The following is a 19,827-nucleotide window of genomic DNA, read 5'->3' as shown; positions in this document are numbered from 1 at the left end:
AAAGGAGACGCGGCAAGGCCGGTAAAGTGATAAAGCGGCCATAAATTCTGACCGCCATCCTCCCGCCAAGCCCCTCTATCTTGCCGGCTCTTCACTCCACCGCCTCGCACTTCTCCCTTCTTCGTCCGTCTATCTGTCTATCTCTTTCTTTCCTTCCCTTTCCATCTTCCTTCTTCTTCGCCCCCCACCTTTCCACCTTGCAACCTGGATGCACCTGCAACAACGGAATTGGCAAAGGTCAGCACGTGCATTTCCTCCTCTTACGTTACGGACGCTCTTTAATACTCACTCGATGACGATTCTGTTTCACGTCCTTGATAATCTTCAGAGGCGTTCTAATCGTTGGCGAGACAGTATTGCGAAAGTGGGAATTATTCAGTTTAATTTACTTTGACAATTCATTGTTGATATTTTATACGTGCTGAATATATGTTTTAACATCCTGTTTATTTCTTTATTTTATTTCTCGTTTGTTTGTTTGACAGAGTTAATTAGGCGAATGAATACTTACCGTTAAGTACTGTTCTTTAAAATTAATAGATTTCTTATGTTCAGTGGATATCAAGCAGATCTGGATAGTCTAACGACCTAGCAGCGAGTTGATACGAGCGATTCTATCGACAGAACGTCCTTGACCATAAATAACGAAGGGAGACGAACCGTCAATTGACCTGACAGACGTTCTAGTCAACACGCTTGTTTGATCTTCACCCACTTCTCGATTGCACTCATAACTCAAGAACGACTGCATCGAGCCGTCGAATTTCCACTTACGTATATACATGGTTTGGCGCGTAGCAGTTGGATGAAATTATTTCACCATCCTATATTAAATATCAACAACGCTTCCACGATTTCCAGAAGCGGGGCAAAGCAATCTTCCTCGAAAATTTCATTAGCGGATCGAACGAAAGAGCGATGGGGTAAAGCAGCGCTGAAATAGGAAGGGGAAATTAGGTCAGGCAAAGACACATGGAATTGCACGTGGACAAAGCGAGAATGGAGACATCTCTACGACGTATAGAAGAAATCCGCGGGCTGTTACAGCTGCAGTTGGGCGAAATGTCGAAATCCAATATCGCGGTGTTCCAGTCGTACCGGCCTCCTAGAAGCTAGGCACACGGTATGTTCGTTGCAGCGCAGGGGCGAACAGACAGAAATCCCAATAAATCATCCCGTCACGAGCCGTGAGCCAAGGCGGAGCCTCTTGCCTCGTATTAGCCAATAATAATCCTCTCCGAGGTGGAGGCCATCTTGGATTATACAATGGTTCCTTCCGCCACAATTCGTATAAATGCAACCTTCGGGTTACCGGGCAACCTTTTCGAAGGGTCCCAGTGGCGTAGCGGCGAACCGCCGATATTTTCGTTCGACCGTGAAAGACGTCCAGCCGATCGACCCGAATTCGAACATCGTTCCGGCACCACCTTCCCGAATACGTCACATGCCACGAATTAGAGCTACGTATAGTTATCAATCATCGGAATTCGAGACCACCCTCCGGCGATGATTATCCGATCGTTCTAATTTCAATTTAATTTCAACCAGGGACATTAGTTAATACGATCGTCGAATTCGTCTCTACACCTTATCGTGATTTGGCGTATCGTTTAAGTTACGAGATATACGGCTGATGAATTTAATGACGTCTCATGATGATTATTAAGGCGTTGTGAAATGACAGATGGTAATTATAGCTATTTGTCTGCTATATTCCGAGGTACAATGATCATGAACATGGTCTCGAACTTTAAAACCAGTAGCGTAATTATATACTCGCTGCTGACATTAAAATAAAACAATCGATGAAGTTCTATCAATCGGTTAATTAATGGAAAAGAGAGAAAGGACGGTACACACACGAAGGTACGATGAATCTCGCGAAGCGGGGACGAACGATCCCAAACCAACCGTCCACGTGACTGCTTTCAAACACGTATACTCGATCGATAAAGTTCGGTCGGACGTAGAAACGAAAGTTGAAGGAGAGAAAACCATATATCCCGGATGACACGTCTTTGGCCCAAAACCGAGCTTCACACTCTCTTTGATTTTCATATTCAACCACAATTTATTTCTCGATTTCAAACACAGCTATTATAATTAATATAATTATTATTAATATGGACAGACTCTTATATAATATAATACAATACGGTTTAGACTCGTCGACATGATAGCGTATAATACTATTATCGTTTCCCATCGTCATCGTCGCTGTCATTACTCATAATACATAGTTCATTCGCGTGCATATCGTTCGTCATTGCAATCGTATCGTTATTATCGTAATCGTCGTCACCATCATCGCCATCATTATCGCCGTCATCGTCGTCATCGTCGTCATCGTCGTTATCATCATCATTATCATTATAATCAACATCGTTCGCTGACATACATTTTTTTTTCTCTCATGTGTACATTTAGTTTACATAATGCAGGACACTACAAAATAATTATATACGTTTATCGTAATTCGTAATACTATTATATTTATATTTATATTTATATTTCATATTTATATTTAAATATATATAATTTATATATATATATATATATAGATTTATTTTATTTATATCATCTTTTCCACTTATACTTCGGTAAAGTGGCGTTGCCTACATATTTTTCGGCCTGTAGGCACACCCCTATCTAAATGTGTTTCTCTTTTTTTTCTTCCGCATCGCGCGTACCCGCTTCAAACGAATGCGTTGTACCCGGTCTTTTTTGTGTGTTGGGCGTGTACTGCTTGCGTATGTGTATACGTGCGTCCGTGCGCGGTTGTTGTGTGTGTACGTGTGTAATATGTTCTTGTACAATATAACATGTACATGAATGTTCCACCGGTTCGGTCGGAGCAATGTGTCCACGTAACACTGATGGCTCGAGTGTGCAGTCGATGTAGCCAAAAAGAAGATGACGCACATAATTCCAGTACTACGATATCTTAAGCTCTATTCATAAAATCGCATTGGTACGAACTACTTGCACGGATGAATCTGTGAATATAGGTATCCGTAAGTATCGATATCTATAAATACAGATAATGATACAGAGAAATCTACAAATGTGGAATAGATATCTACAAAATGTGATGTTCATTGTTTTTCGAGATTTTATTGAAAACAAAGCATAAGAGCTCTACACACTGGAGCGATCACAAGTACATACATCTGGGGACGACAACGTGGCAGCTCTTAATAATATTGTCATCCTTTTACTCTATTTTCCTCGTCACGGTTACAGGCAACCAGACCATCGGAGGTGGTCGAATCGTCCGTATGCCATGGCGTTGCTCGTATATCGTTACAGTACCGTATCAATAAATAGTAATTAATTAGTTCTCTGCTACCATTACTTTGTAATCCTTTTAGTCTATTAAACAGGTACCTACTTTACCTACGCGGTATCGTATACAGTGGTCGCGGCTCGCGATTCAATGCCACGACGTCAGACGTCGCCTTTCACATTGCCCCGCCGATAAAAAAAACCTCGTCGATGCGCCCATTTCGTTCGCGTGGAATTATTTACAATGCTTCTCTTGTAACAGCGTGGCCCGTGACACAGGACTTACATCGCCGCGTTTCAACAAAAATCGGACCACCCTCGATAAGTACTGTTGTTCTTTTTTTTCTTCCCCGATAGAATTTTTTTTAGAAGTAAAAACCTTGAATCAATTCTCTAAACGACGACCTCGACATGTACGAAATTCTATTCGTAGCACACGAACCTCGCAATACTATTTTAATCGGATACGTTTTAAACTGTTATCGTGTAAAACACCGTTTTCGTCGCGTGTTACCGGGTCTATCAGTCTTCACACAGCGGAATTATTACGAATGAGACCGCGCGTTCTAGGAAACTTTTCGTTGAATTGGAAAAAGTTTTTTTCTGAAACAATGACGACGACTTTTCAAATTGCAGCCGAAAAAAGCAATACCCGTTACTTTACAATTACCTGTATATTTACAAATGCGTTGAATGTATAGTGAGCGAGTCGTCGAGCCAGATTTTTAAACGCGACATTTAATTCAGACATTTTTATTCAGACGATACGACGCTGGGCGAAAGCATAAGTACTCAACTTCTATACAACGATCTTTTTCAAAAATAAAACCAATAGAAAAACACCGATTAAAGCGACGTAATTGAACAGAAGTTTAGGGATATCACGGCGCGTATGTCCTTATCGAGCGTAGCAAATTTTCCTCTATTTTACCGATATGAAGTTGTAAATCCATTTTTAATTGTGTTTTCGTTTTGGCTGTCAGTCCTTTTTTTTTATGTTTTCGTTTGTATCGTATAAAAGACGGTTAATTGAATTGTACAGCATGATGAACGTTTTTAAGTTACAGCACTCGGAATAATGGATTTCGCTTTGACTGAAGTAGAGAGGCGATGGACTACCCTTCCTCTTTCTCTTTACATATTTTGATAGATATACAGTACCTAGAAAGGTATACGAAACTAACGACACCTGTCTGGAGACTGACAGGTAGTCAGGAACTCTTCGGCGCATGGGCGTGCGAGGACGTGGTTTATAATTATTTACCAATTATAATATAGTTTTTCGTACCGAACTACTTGAGAACATTGTAAGCCAGTGGAAAAATGAGCTTCAAAATATATAATAAATATATCCAACAGTATTCCTCGTACTATCGTAGATATATACATTCAAAGTCGAATTTCACAAGTTAATATCATATTAAAACAATAACAACGAATGTTTAGAGCGTATATAGATTTTTATTGAATCACGCACGATATATGTAGTAAAAAATATTTATTGGGCGATTATTGAAAAACAAAAGGAAATCCATTTTGCTACACGCAATATAGTAACAATAAATATTACGCGGTACTACTACATTAATATGGAGGATACCAAAAGCTGCTTATTTCTTATCAAGCGTTTTAAATCCTCTATCCGATAGGTGGAGTCTGCGAGCTCCCCAAATAGACACTGACTATATACACGATCGCAAACCCCACGCTAGTTACTTAATTGCGCATTGCCCATGGTACATAGAACGGCGACCGAAAGTACTTTTTCGACCAGATGTTTCTTTCGTTTTTTCCATGACCACCGCCCCCGCCCGCTGCAACCGATATGCCCGTTTCCTTAATTCTATTTAATTATCATCTTAAGACTTAGGCTTTAGACGTTAACCTTATCGATTAAGCGCTAGCTTAGTGACTCACTTCGTACGTACGCACATGTTGCTATCGTTATTTTTCTCTTCCTCCTAACTTCACTCCCCTCCACTTAATCCTCTTGCCTCTTCGCTTTACCTCTACACACAATCACGGTACTCTCGCATCTTTCTTCTCTTTTTTTCTTTTTCACTCTTGTTTAAATTACGTATATCTGTTTAATTTTTACGCGACTATATAAGAGTAAAGATAAAATATATAATTTGCATTTTACACATTCCAGTTAACGCTAGGAATTCACTTTTCCGCCTTATCTCTCTTTTTTTGCCGCATTTATACATATATATTTACTCTAAGTAGTAGTGTGTGTTCGCTATCCGATGGATACAAAATTTTCACTTTAAGCTAAACTGGCGTTCACGGCGATCGCTCGCGGCATGTAACAAACTTCATAACGTTCACTGATTTTCTTTTCTTTTTTTTTTTTTTTTTTTTAGAAAAATCTTTGTGTTCATCCCTTTCGTCCAAAATTGCATTTTACCTAAACTATGGGTGATTAAATAAATATAGAACTCTGAGTAATGCGTGCGTTGAACGGTGACGCGTAATTATTGCACAATTCTGTTTTTCCACGTGTCACGAATGATCGTTGGAAAGAGAAATACCGGTGATAAATTTACCAATAAAGACCAAACAAATTTTTCTTGTTCCTACACACCCAGCAGGACCTTGAGTAAGCAAGAACGGTAATAAGAAAATTTCTGATCGATTGATTTGACCTACTGCTATGAACATATGCTACCATGAATTGAGACACAACAATGTGAACGTGTTTTTGCCAATCAACTAAACATTCAACGAGAATTAATGTAGCTAACCTATGTAGTGCCCGGCGAGAAGTCTCTGCGAAAACGGTTTGTCAAGCAGGCATTTATGCGTGAAATTTCGCCTGCACTGTTGACCACCGTGTCGTAACAGTTGATACTATGATGCAAGAGTAATAAATACCTCCTTTGTCTCGAAAGCCGCACCCTACGCTTCAATGCCGGCCATTACCTGGCCTACATAGATGGTATCACTGATTAATGCAGTCAGAATTAACACATGTCTCACTTATCTACCGCGAAACGCGCAAAAACAATATCCAAACGATATGAGATTAATCGATTTATCGCAAACATTGTGATCGACAACACAGAAGGAGACGCTTTATTTTTCGACAAGAAAGGAAGAAAATTTGCTAACCAACGCGACGTGCGAGTCGAAAACTGAATCGAATGACAAAGAACAACTAATCGAAATCGATATCGATTGACAGACAGAGCTACTGGTGAGAAAACGGCGAAACAAAAATATTCATGGTTGACAGTTGCATACACATATACTATAAATGTTTTGAAAATATTTAATGATTAAACAAATAAAGTGCGACAGTTTGCGTTAAACGCAATAACAAACATAATAGTGTATATAAATATCTTCTTATAAATATCTTTCGATGTAAACGACAAGGCAAAGATAATCCTATCCTAACCCGCAAAACTATACACGACTGCTTGACCTGAACATAATTGAACAATGAAATGACATAAAGGTAAAAAGGACATGTAATAATTCGAGGTAAGTAGATCAGAACAAGAATCAAAGATTTGTTATTTATCGCCAGTGTTCCTCTTTCGTTAAAACTTTCACGAAAACCCATATATACCGACAACGACGCGGAGGCCCTCAACGGGCTATCGAGCTTAATTGACGCCAATTTGCCCGAGCAATTTAGAATCACGACCTCTGACCGTAAACATACGGGTTTCCACGCTTCCCCCCGAAAAAAGAATAACCGTCCGCAAAAGACAGCGAGCGATCGTCGACGATCTTCCGTTTTTCACAGTTCGTTGCTCCTCAAGGACAAAAAGTTATATATAAATAAATCTCTCGAGAAAGAAAGGCCGGCCGGTGCCCAATCGATGCGCGTGCGCGAGCTGGACCATGTATTACGTATATCAGTTTCATATATCTCCAATTTTTTTTCCATTTTTTTTTCTTTTTCATGATCGTTTCTCCTTTTTATTTTTCCCCATTAATGCGAGGACGGGCCGGAAGAAAGTTCGCGGGACATCGTTCCGCGTCCCACGGGAACATTCTTCGAACCCGTGCGATCTACATGTAAACGAGATTTCGCGAAATCCCCAGATTATTTCCTCCTATGTACATTTATATTCTTCTTTACCTTCCCCCTCTCTTTTTTTATCGTTTTCTGTTTTTGTCCATTTCATTTAAATACCGCCTTTTCATCGTCGTCATCGTTTATACATTATTACGTATTCGTTAATTATCGTTTATTACGTATATCATTAAATTGCGTGTATACAAGGTATAAACTAAATTATGTCAATCTAAGTTTTACAACACAGCACAAGAATTCGCCGCGGCAGAGTTCTCCGACGTGTCCTCGGCTCGATAGGTAGACACGATGATGTCATCGGCCAGGTCACAATCCGGCGTTATCGATCAGTCATCGATCGCAAGCATTTTTATCGACCGGCCCGGACAGATGGTGCGTTTGGCCACTGCTTGGCACACTTAACGCAGTTTCTATTGGCGCGAAGATTTGAATAGACTCGTTTTACATTTCAACAAACATGCAAGGAAAGAAAACTGGGGTCACAATGGACATGCGTTCAAACATGTGACTAGTGACCGTGCATTAATAACAAAACTGAAAGGATAAAAAGTCTATTAAATTTCATTTGAAAATCTTTTTACTTGCTTGCAAATAAACGAAAAAGCCATTTTGATGTTGTATCTTTGTTTCAGAAGAATAATTTCTTTAGATATGCACGAATGAAAATTTTGATTGAACATACGGTAAACTTGAAGGGTACAGTCTTTTGAAGAAACTTTTCTGCTCTTTTTGAATATCTTTTTTACTTGAAAGAAAGATGGATGCTTTGAATTAAGGATAACGTTTTCGATCGACAACTCTGCTTCCTAGAAACGCTGTTAAGGTGCCAAGCGGTTTCATGCCGAAAGCATCCTATTCCAAAAATATGTTACGAATTACATCACTTGGTAACTTGGCCTCGTATCTCGCGGAGCAGTAGTAAATTTTTAATGGTCACTCGCCCCTGAAGATCCCTCGAATTTTGGTTCTATCAAGGATCTATCTGATAAGAATTACATTTTTTCACCGTTGCTTCGAATATTTACAAGGCGAACGCAAATACTGTTGCGTAAATACGCAAAACGTTTTTTTTAAAATAGTCGGACGCGTCATCTACGTTGATGAAAGGTGTTTGCAACAAAATGCGCGATTTTCTTAAGTATATTGTAATGTATTCGAATGGTAAACATTATAAATCTCTCCTTTAAATCGAAATGCAATTTGAATATCTTGAATATAAGATAAGCAGTAAAAAATATATTTATGACAAGAAAGCTAATTTGTCTGTTGACACAATCGGTCCGGACTGTTGGGAAACACCTTTTTACTCAAGTAGCCGCGGTATTTTTGCTTGCAAAAAAAAAAATGTATAATTATAATACACAGCGATATATTACCCGTAATCTTTTAGCTACGCACCCGACGAGAATAAACAAAGATGGTTCATTTTGACATGTTCTTCAAGCAGTATGCGATCGAAAGAATAAACTCGAGATAATAGTTGTAAAAGAAAAAACAGTTGGAAGAGAATGACGGAACGCTTAAAGAGGAAAAAATTGCAATAATGACGGGACAAAAACATACATACACTAAAGTGCGAGTAAGCATAGAATTTTTTAACTGACCTTACGACGACACTGATGAAGAAATGTCAAGTCGATTGGATTCTGCTCCGGCGGAGGCCTGCGCACTCCTACAGCACTGTTTTCATTCATTCGATCAGCACACTTTCCGGAGAAAAGGATCCCCCGTTTCGTTCGACGTATTCGTGATTGGCCAAGACTACTGGCGAATCGACAGATCCGATGGATCACCGTAATATCACTGGAATTCAACGGATTGCGTTACAAGCACACACTGATATTTCACTGGCTTCACGACAACGTAATCGAATATCGCATTGATTTTTCTCCTTCGCTCCGTCCTCTCTGTTTAATTCATTCGCAACCTTCGTTCTTTAACCAGAGATAACGTTAAGTGTGCAGCCGTTCTACCGGAACTTCCTCTGCGTTCCGTTCTCTCTTCGTCTCCGCATTTCCATATCGAATCCTCCCGGCACTGGAGAAACACACATTCGAAGATCACACTTGGCACGTTCGCGATTACTAAATAACCCTCGCTGAGCCACCGCGGTATTATAGAGAAAAACCTATCTAAACGATCTTCTAAAGAACACTAAACCGTTCATCTACTCGCTAAATAGAGACACGACTGGACGACCGTCCTTTTTCGCTAGTGTTTTCTTTCTTTTTACGACCTAACCGCACTACGAACTCTACGCGTGTACGACGTGTAAGAGAATAAATAATAAAACGTTTTCCTAACGGATAATTTTTTTCCACGCGAATACAACGTTTAATCCATGAAACATTCACCATCGCTGGATCCGTACGACCATATCGCTCGTCATCGCTCATCATTCTCATTCGCTCGATAAAATTTGCATACCTCGCACTTTCGCTCTCTTTGCTTCTTTTATATATATATATATATTTATATATTTATATGTATATATATATACACATATATATATACACACACACACACACACACACACACATATATATATATATATATATATATATATATATATATCACTTTACACGTCTTCACAGGCGCACATTCATACTCTACTATACAATTACAAGGACCGATTCGTAACTTTCGTGACACTCGCGTTTTAAAGTACTTATATTTGTTCCTCTCTTTCTCGCTCATTCTCGCTCCTTTTTTACCACACACTCACGCACATTCTCTCTCTCTCTCTCTCTCTCTGTCGTTCTTTCTCTGCCAAATTATCTCTAGCATTATAGGCTTTAGTACAATTACATTCGATTAAATGTAATAGAGGTTAACGCGGTTCTGATTAGCATGTGATCCAGTTTTCCTCCGATCCGATCCAATTCCTCTCGCTCTTCTCCGTTTTCTTCGACATTCCACTACGTGATTATTAGAAGATCGCGCGTCCCTATAAATCTTCATCCGACTCGTTCGTGCGTCCGGTTCCCTTTCCTTCCTCTTCCATCGTTCCATGTCCCCTCTGCACCTTTTTTTCCATTCGAACCTCCTCGCCTTATCTCGCATTCCCTTCCCTCTTTCTCTTCTCCTACCCTCTCCTTCTCTTTTCAGCTCTGTCTGGCGCGCGCAATCTCGCTCCTTATCCTTTCATCCCTTTGTCATCGTTCTGTTCACGTCTTCACTTCTATCCACACTGTCGGCAACGTCCATTTCTCTTCCACGATCGTCTCTATCCCGTTTATCCCTCTTACGTTGTCCTCTCCTTTTTTGGTACGAGCAACTTGATTAACACGACAAAATAAGCGTCATTGCTGTATGAGTGGGGTGATGGTGGGTTGGCTTGGGGTGGGCTGGGCGTGTGGGTGTTTTGGGGGCTTTGATATTTGGAGATGTATCGGGGCTTGCATGGGGGGGGGGGGGGCGGCGGGGCTAGCATGGGGACCTGACGGGGCTGGTAGGGGCAGATGTGTTTATATGTGTATGTATGTGTAGGGGGAGGAGGTAGTGCTGGAAACAAGGTATTAACGACCCTGAGAGAGATGAGACCTCTTTGGAAGTTCCACTCCTCGGGGATCTCTCAACCCTGCGGCGATGTCTGCGGCGAGATTTCAGTGTCGCCGTCGCCCGAGCCCGGTTCGCCCTTCGTCTTGTTCTCCTTCTTCCATTTCATCCGTCTGTTTTGGAACCAGATTTTGATTTGCCGTTCCGTCAGGCAGAGTGCGTGCGCGATCTCGATGCGCCGCCGCCTGGTCAGGTATCGGTTGAAGTGGAACTCCTTCTCCAGCTCGAGGGTTTGGTATCGGGTGTACGTTTGCCGGCCTCGTTTCCTCTCTGAAACATGGAAATCACCGCGCGGATTCCTCGTTAGTCTCGCGTTTCTCCTCCTTTTTCCCTGGCTACGAATATATACTCGTCAGAGATCTGGCGTGAATCGAGGCTACGCGTCCGTTTCCTTCACCGCCAGGTCTCTTACGAGCAGGTTCGATGTAGACCAACTCGCGTCCTTGATCCTACGATCGATCCTACGTTACATGTAACCCCCGTAACTTGTTCTTCTTTTTTATTCCTCCTCTTTATTTCACAGACACTGCGCGGACGCATGTGCACGCGAATTACCCTTGAAACGTACTGTGGTTTCAAAACTGCTCGCATAATACTCGAACATTATGCGCGCTCTAATTTCGACGTCGTTCCAAGAAACTTGGTTTCTCGCTAAAACGTAAGAAGACCACTGTAAGCCAATACCAATGTGATCCGATCACTGGAAATAGTTTTGTTTCTTAATTATCCTGCTACCGAGTAACTTGATAACTATACAGTCTGATCCTAACCTCTTCAGAACGATTCCAACTCGGTATAAGAATAACTTCTGTACTGTCGACATTTGTTCCAGTGTAATCCTAAAAAAAAACTCAAGAAAAAGAAAGACAATAGAAGAATTGCCGAATTCTGGCGTTCAGCGACATCCCGATCCATTGGAAATAGCCATGGCATAGGGAAAGAGGATGATGGGAGACACGGAGGCTTGGTTAGAGGCGCGTATACTCGGCAGGGAGAGCTCGAGGCCGCAATCTGAGATATTTATTGAACGCCACGGCCTGCAACCTGCTTTGGCACGCGGGAAAGTTTTTACGGGCTCGGGACGAAACAAAAATGTCTGTCCAAGGAAGAAAAAGCTCTCGGCCGCCGGTTCGTAGGCGCAGTTCCGCGTATGATAGATACCTTACAGATATCCGTGACATGATCTGCGCTCGGTGTGGCGGTACACGAATCCCGAACAAGAATATTAATTGTACTTGCCAAGGGAGCAAGGGAAAGGGAGAAGCGCGGACGTACACAGAAAACCAGCTGGACTCTGTGTATGGAAGCAACGTCTGGGACCGCGTGTCCGTGTTTATATTGGTACTTGCGCGGTGGCCAGGTATATGTGTATGCATACTCTCTCACCAGACATAATCTCAAAGGGTTAGGTTAGCTGTTGCCACACGAGTGCAAGAGGGCAAAAGGAGAATATTTCAGAGTGGTACGAGGGAGAGAAAAAAGAAGAGGGGGCGAAGGGATGAGCAGCAGCGAGAAGAAGGAAGAGGAGGAGGAGGAGGTGGAGTACGAGGAGGAGTAGAAGAAGAAGAAGAAAACTCCTTGGTGAGCATTCGAGGCAAACGCCGCCCGTCGCGCTGTCGGCCGATGAAGACGGATGGCGACTCTCCTCCACAGCGAGAGAGAAAGAGGAGATTCTCTTCTCTTCTCTTGGAGGGTTCCAAGCGTTGCTCGACCGGACGAAGAGCAGCGCGCCAAGGGAAGGAGAGAAACTCTGGGAACATGCCCTCTCCTCCTTTTCTTTCTCTCTCCCTCGGGCTACGCTCTCAAATTAACAACATACCAATCTCTAGCGTTTTCTTATAACTTTTAACCATTTCGCCTAGCTTCCTCTGATTCGCTGCCTGTTGGCGAACAATTACTCAGCATCACAGCCTACAGTTTTTGCTGGAATCCTTCAGCGGCCGGAGTAAACTGCGCTTTTAAAAATACATTAGAATTAAACTTTCTAATATTACCTACATTCTTTGATGCCCAATTTACAGACGCTGGGGCAATCAGCGACGAGTTTGTACGCCGTGCCGTGTTCAAAACCGCAAAATTGGAGTCCTAGCCAGCCAATCAAAGGATGCCCGGGATAAACATAGATCTCGGGTTTCATCAAAGAGGCTGATGAGTCGCGCGCGAACGCGCCTCCACTTGGAAGCCCGGCTTATTAATGTTCATTCGTCAGCCGGTTAATGAAGGTGCCTCTTGAAGACGGTGTACGCCGTCTAACCCAGAAGATCATCAAAGCGTTCACGGAATAATGAAACGGTGTCGAGTCACGCTCGAGCTGCTCCGTGCCGATTAGTTCGTGCCTCTTTATCGATAACACTCTCATTGCCTAATTGCAAGAGAATCCTCAACGTTCACGTGGCTAGCGTATGCCATAGAGGGCAATACATACGACGTAGATCGACCAATCAGATTTCTATAACGAAGAACGCCAAATAGTAGAAGAGGATCTTCTCTCGGTTCAAGAATAATTTGTCATTAGCGTGGATTGCATTGGAAATTGAAGAGTATTCATAGTAAAGCAGATAGCGACGATATTATAATGCCATGCAAATGCTACAATCAGAAACGAACGATAACTATTATCCTAACAACAAGACAGCGCAAAGACATTGGCAATATCCTCTCGACTTACGTATGCAGCTGTCTGTTTCGAAGACGATCGATTCCAGCGGCGAGGACTCGAATCTTGATTAGGCCCTGTCCGCCCGCTGAATTAGACGTCGGGCTTTTTCTCGTCATGCGTCCAACATGCGAGCTTAATTAAACAGACGTCCGATGGCCAACGTGAACAGAAACTTTAATCGCCTTGTAAACTTATGGAAACTTGTAACTTATGGAAAACGAGCTATTCGAATTTTCGACCTGCAAGGACAAGGGAAATACGTTGGAGTGAAACACAAGAGGAAGTTCACGTGCTAAGGATAAGAATACACGTTCATAGCGACCACGTGACAAATTACAGCAAACGATATAAGAACCTAAACAGTAGTTTTAGCGAACAGATAGAAGCCACGACAGTCTACAGTCGAATTATCTTGTAAAATGTTCGATGAACATTTCCTTTGCTTTTTCCTCTTCTTCGAACGAGCGTATGAAACGTAGGGTGCGATACTAAATGCTTGAATTGTATTGGCGCAACCGAGTGCCTGGAAAACGGTGTGAAAGCGTTATCAGGGCGCAACATCACCGGCGAATTAATCACCGGTATACATTCTGGCCGGCTGAAAAGAAATTAATGGCGTTTTCATTGTAGGAACGCGTCGTGGGAAACACGATGTAGATAGCGAGGGTGTGAGATTTTCTTTGCTAATGGAATACCGCGAGAAGGAAGAACAGCGAACAGCTGAAACAACGCTGTATCGCAAGGTCTCCGTAGGTGTGGGCAACCTCGATTCCGATATAACGACGCCGCGAACAGGAATTTTTTCTCGATCGAAGGATGGATGTTGCGAACGAAGCAAAGTGTAGGGCGTGTTAAAGAGGTCGATAACAAGAAAAGCTAGCCACAACCGTCGGTTTATGCTGAACCGGCGTTCTGATGGCGGCGTAGCCGTTGCTCTCTCGCGGACGGAGGTGACTTTAAACGCGGGGCAATAAATTAACGGCGTTGGGTTACGCAAGGATCAAATGTCCCCTGGAGTATGCCCGAGAGATTTATGGGTCTGCCTTCACTGGCGCAGCATGAAGGAACGGAACGGAACAGAACAGAACGTACACAACCGTACGGCTTATTATAGGCTAGTTGCTCCGCTTCTCTCTTTCTCTCTCTTTGCCCTCTCTTTCTCTGTCGCTTCTCTGCGGACCGACTGGTCTTTCAGACCCGCCGCAGGATACATGCAGGACTTTTCAGATGAACAGCTAGCCGGATGTTGTAACCCGCTAATAAGGCGCGGCCACCACTCGCTGCCCAATTAAGCTAAGCTTTACGTGGCCACCTTAAGGCCAGGCCTTGAAATGCTCTTCGATTAGATACCCTAGATATCCCATTAATTTTATCGCTCGCCCTCTCTCCTGCCTCCCTACGCGGCACTCTCGCTACACCAGCCTCTCGGATTATATGACCGGTCCACGTCGCTGACAGAGGTTCAGATTAATTGCGTGGAATCCGGTGAACCACCTTGGAAAACCTTCCAGAACGGGTATCCCGAAGATTCAGTTGCCTTGGTCCGATTCATTCAACTCTGTTGCCGTTAGTATGTTGTAATAGGTGAGAAAAATATTGCCTAAACACGTTGGCGGATTTCGAGCGAAATACAGAAACTGCTGAACGTTCGCGTCGAAATAGCGCGCGTCTCTTTAATCCTGAACACGTGATCGAACTTGCAGCCGGTTGCCCAACTCTGTCTGACTCTCCATATATTTTAAGCCCGGCAATCCGTCTTGCTTTTTGTATTTCCGTCCTAGGCTGCTTTATGTCACGTTGTTTTCGTTGAACTTTCTTCGCCCGAAGGGGGGAGGCGACGTTTTTTCCCCGGCAAAAGGACCGGCAGGCAGCACGGCCCGAGCGTAGGGGTCGCGCCACGCAGTCAAGACAAACTTCGTTCAGGAATTTCGTCGGTTGTTTATGCATCGGCGCGGGTATCCGCGGGGTCGCGTTCCAAGCTTCGCCAACTTCCTGCATCTGCGATCTAAAAACAAAGCCATGGACGTTGCACGCGTCTTTGGTAATCACCGATGAACAGGAAAATATTTCAAGAACAGAGACAGCTCGCCCTATCCACTGCGATCACTATGGTTTAGTTTCCTCTGCAAGCTGGACGCGATTGTTCTCGTTTGAGGAAACTGGACCAAGTGGAAGCATCGTAAGCTTGGAACAGCCACCTGCGCAGCGTCACTCGCAAAGGACGAGAGAGAAAAAGGAATTCAACAGAAGTCGCCGCCGGAGTAAGAAGAACGTCAAGTCGACTGACACTCATAGAGGGGTCTTAGAAGCCCTCGAGGAGAGCAGAGTATCTGATAGCAGGCCTTCCCTCTTCTCCTTCACCTTCTTCTTTTTTTCTCTTCTTTTTTTTTTTTTGCCTTTCGACCGCAGACGAACAGACAGAACCGGACGAGGAGACGCAGTCTGAGAGCCCCGAGGAGAGCGCCAGAAGGTCGAGATAATGAGCAGCGAGAATGGGCCCGATGCGACGTATGCATCTGTAGAGAAAATTATTGGATTTGCTGGTTGTGTTCTACTTTATCTACGATCGTCCCCTCAGCCCCTTTGTTTACATCTGCTCGTGCATCGAGTTATCGCAGAGAAACTAGAGACGATGATAAGGTTTGAGATAACTGGGAATCTTAAAATTCACCACAGAGAATGTGTTATCTGGCGAATTAGCAGTGACAAATGAAGCGAATATATTGAAACTGGGAGTGTCTTAACGCGTTATCTTACGGATAAGGAATAACGACTGAAGCAAACATGTTAAAAATCTGGAATTCTTAACCGATATTAAATTCCTGCTTGATATTAAATTTCCAGAATTTTAAGAGCTCTTCCCAGCGATCGTAGAAAAAGAACTATAGTTCATACGCGTAAGAAGATCATTGATTTACACCCTTTTCGCCCCAATTTCCACACATTTGCAGGCTCGATGGGTGAGGCAGCCCATATCCCAACGGCTATCGTCCATAGTTGTCTCAGGAGTTTATGGCGGCGGCCCAAAAAGCAAACGGACATAGGATTTCTGTGGCCTCATCCATCATCGTCAACGTTTTCTACGCCCTCCTCCGGTCGACTTGCTCCCTCTCTGTTTCACCGTATACCACGTTCCTTCGCCTTCTCCTTTTCTGTCTCTCGACCTCACGTCATTTCCTCGACGCTCCTCCTCTCTTGCCTCTTTGGGTTCCATCTCTTTTTGAATATCTCACGAAGCCGCCATCGTTTCGGACACCAATCTCTGGTGTCTGACACTACGCGAACTAGAACGAAACGCGTTCCGAGATGTGAATGTTGATCGCCACGACCCCCGCCAGCACAGACGCAGATTAAAACTCTACGCCTGCCACATGGTATCTAGGGACTTTTTTTTATCTTTCCCACATATCGAGGGAAAAGGGTTACAGGTGTTGAGCGGTTGCGCTTAACCCTCGTGCGTTTTTTCGGATATCTTTGAGCAAGAAAGCATCGAAGTTCGACCTAATTGTGCTTTTTTTAAATGAAAATTTCATTTTGGACGAAAAAGCGAAAGAATTTTTATCGCCACACGCGCTCTTCCATTTAGATGGCGTGTTGCAGATTTTCCTAACCTCAACTTGAAAAGTAGATTATTACTACCGTAAGCGTCTGACGTTTTATTTTGTAGAACAAAACGTAACGTGTAATTGCGTGATAGTAAACTGGCCGTGCAAAAATAGGGCTAGTTTGATGGAATAATAATACCCGAATATATCTTACAACGCGATAAACGTGAAATATCTGCATCGCAAGTAGCCCGCAGTTAAGGCTGCTATATACTCAATTTAAAAAATCACAGCGCTGCTATGTATCGAAATCCACTATACATAGGAAGATAAGGTGAAAAAACGAGAAGAGGTTAGGAACCTGTAAAAAAACAAATAACTAAAAGATACGCGCTAATATCTGGTAAAGATAAAGATAAACGCGGCCACGTGCCTCGATGAACAAACGGTGTCCAGTCTATAAATCTGCGCCCTCAATTAGCCAAGTCGTATGAAAAAAAAGAAAAAAAAAGGTGGGAGGAAAAAGGAGAAATAAAACGAAGCAGGGAGCGGAGTAGGGGCCATTTTAATTCCTCATTACGCGCACGGGTTATTGGCCATTTACGTAGATATTTCGCGCGATTAATTCGACGGTAGTGCGGTTTCTTCGCCGTGGTACTTTGTTCGTCCGCTAAGCATTCGTGTCAGTGCTCGGATTACATAAGAAATGTGGCGCTCGTAGCACGTACACGTGTACGCAATAACGGAAGCCTCACACCTATGTATAACTGCACCGCTGCATGCTTATTTGTGAGGGGGAGAAAAGGGACGAAGTGGAGGAGGGGAGACGAAGCAGAACCGGAGGAACTCGATACCATAAATCTTTTCAGGCAAAAGGATCGCAATTATCTTACGTATTAAAAGCATCAGCGATATCGATAGGCTTTTTCTTTCTACCAAACCGACCAATTCACGTGGATCCACGTTCGACGACGCAATATCGACACATAATTACAATCGATCAGCGTTGAATCAGAATTTCGTTCCGAGTTTGATTTCGAAAGAATAGCGATGACGAAAAAGGATAAAAAATTTGCTTGTCTTATAATGTAAGATCCGGTGGAATGGTGGAAACGTCACGGTGCCTGCAACCTCTGAATTATAACTTCATTGTATGTTATTTTTATGGTATCGCGATGGTGTTTCATGGGCCCTGGCTACGAGAAATATTATATTTTTTCGTATGATAATGCGTTTCGCGGAATAAACTGAGATAACGCGTATGCTGTTGCAGTTGTTACACCGCAATTACCGATCGTCGAATCCGTATAAGCCTGCGCAAGCTAATTTTCGCGTTTTCTTTTTCCATCCAGCTAATTAACTTGATCACGAACCCCGAATACTATCATTCTCCGCAATTGGTTCTAATTTTATCTGCTTGGCGAATTAATTTGAAAAAGAAAATGCTAATCAATGAAAGTTTATGCATGTGAGTACATGCATGCATGCGAATGCAGGATACGAATGACAATGAACAATTTTACCGAAGTTCAGTGTCGGCGTAAACCGCAAACTTCGGATGAGAGAACTTGCAACGTCGACAGAATTACGTATCTCCAACGAAAACATGGTTCGCGTCCGCAGCTATTAATCGCTAACGAAATCGTGGACATTATTTACACTAGCTCATAACGTTTCACGTAAAACAATATTTACTAGCAAAGATGTTAAATTTCCTTGAGATACACTGATTGTGAAAATGAATGATTTGCCTGAATGAATTTCACTTTCAAATATTTTTCTTTTCCGATTTAACTGCCTTGGCTACTTTCGTTAACCTTTTCTCGGAACGAACAGGAATTATCGTGGATTGTAACACATATTGGCATTTCGAAGAATAATAAAAACTCTTAGGTAGATGATACATTTACACTGTACATGTGAATGTGTGTGTAAGCGTCAGAGGTCGACTAGAGGAGTCGGTTGACAACAAGCGTGCGTGCGAGTAGGTTATCGATGCCTTCAGAGTGTAATATATACGTATAGCCGTTGCGTGTGAAATAAAGTAAACTATTTGTATTTCCGAATCCTTCTATACCTTAACAAAAACGCTAATCATGCAATGGTTAGGACTGGTAATGCGACAGAAGCTGTCACGTGACTCGACAGGTGGCTAGGGATATTTAATAAAAATCGTCGTCGTAAGAAATCAAAGGCGGAGCAAAGGGGCATTGTATATAGAAGAAGCTTTCACGATGAAAGTTGTGCACGTTCACGAAGCGTTTCATGATGTTCGGCAGTAAACGACACCGATGCGCACTCGCATGCCGGGGTTTCGCGAGCCAGCCAACTATGCCGGAATTTCCTAACCTATGTAACGCAAATGTCCCGCGTAAGGTGCCAGGGAATCTCGGCGGTTTCACCGGGCAAATGCCCGGGAGAGCACCTGCATCTATAAAATTGAGCCATGCATTATTCATGGAGTCCTGCTTATAGCACGCTTAGCTCAGCTGGTGTTTTGCAACGTGGAAAGAAACAGGCAACCACGGCCACGAATGGATAGCTAGATAAATTGATATGAGGTTTATCATGATTGGTAGACCTGTAAGGGTAATACGATCGAGTGGCAAACCTCATGAACAGTGTTAAACAGAGAAGAACGAATGCTCGTGGATAATCATAGATCGAATTAGTATCGAAACCAGATATGAAGGATGTTTGTTAGAATACATCGACTCTGATCTGAGAGC

At 42.9% G+C, this 19,827-nt stretch overlaps 1 protein-coding gene across 7 annotated transcripts in view; it reads right to left on the bottom strand.

Moving 5' to 3' along the window:
- Positions 1-2,051: 2,051 nt before the first annotated feature.
- The window catches only part of LOC100631082 (homeotic protein antennapedia), a 159,233-nt gene continuing 141,457 nt past the window's right edge, over positions 2,052-19,827 (bottom strand). For all 7 annotated transcript variants that reach the window (XM_012318237.3, XM_003402146.3, XM_020867561.2 and 4 more), the window contains one exon: positions 2,052-11,164. In XM_012318237.3, coding sequence (XP_012173627.1) covers positions 10,911-11,164 — 254 coding nt within the window. In that variant the 3' untranslated portion in view covers positions 2,052-10,910. The remainder of the gene's footprint in view (positions 11,165-19,827) is intronic.

This window comes from Bombus terrestris, chromosome 18, assembly GCF_910591885.1.
Source record: "Bombus terrestris chromosome 18, iyBomTerr1.2, whole genome shotgun sequence".
NCBI classification, from domain to species: domain Eukaryota; kingdom Metazoa; phylum Arthropoda; class Insecta; order Hymenoptera; family Apidae; genus Bombus; species Bombus terrestris.
This window is presented reverse-complemented; position numbering and strand designations above follow the sequence as displayed.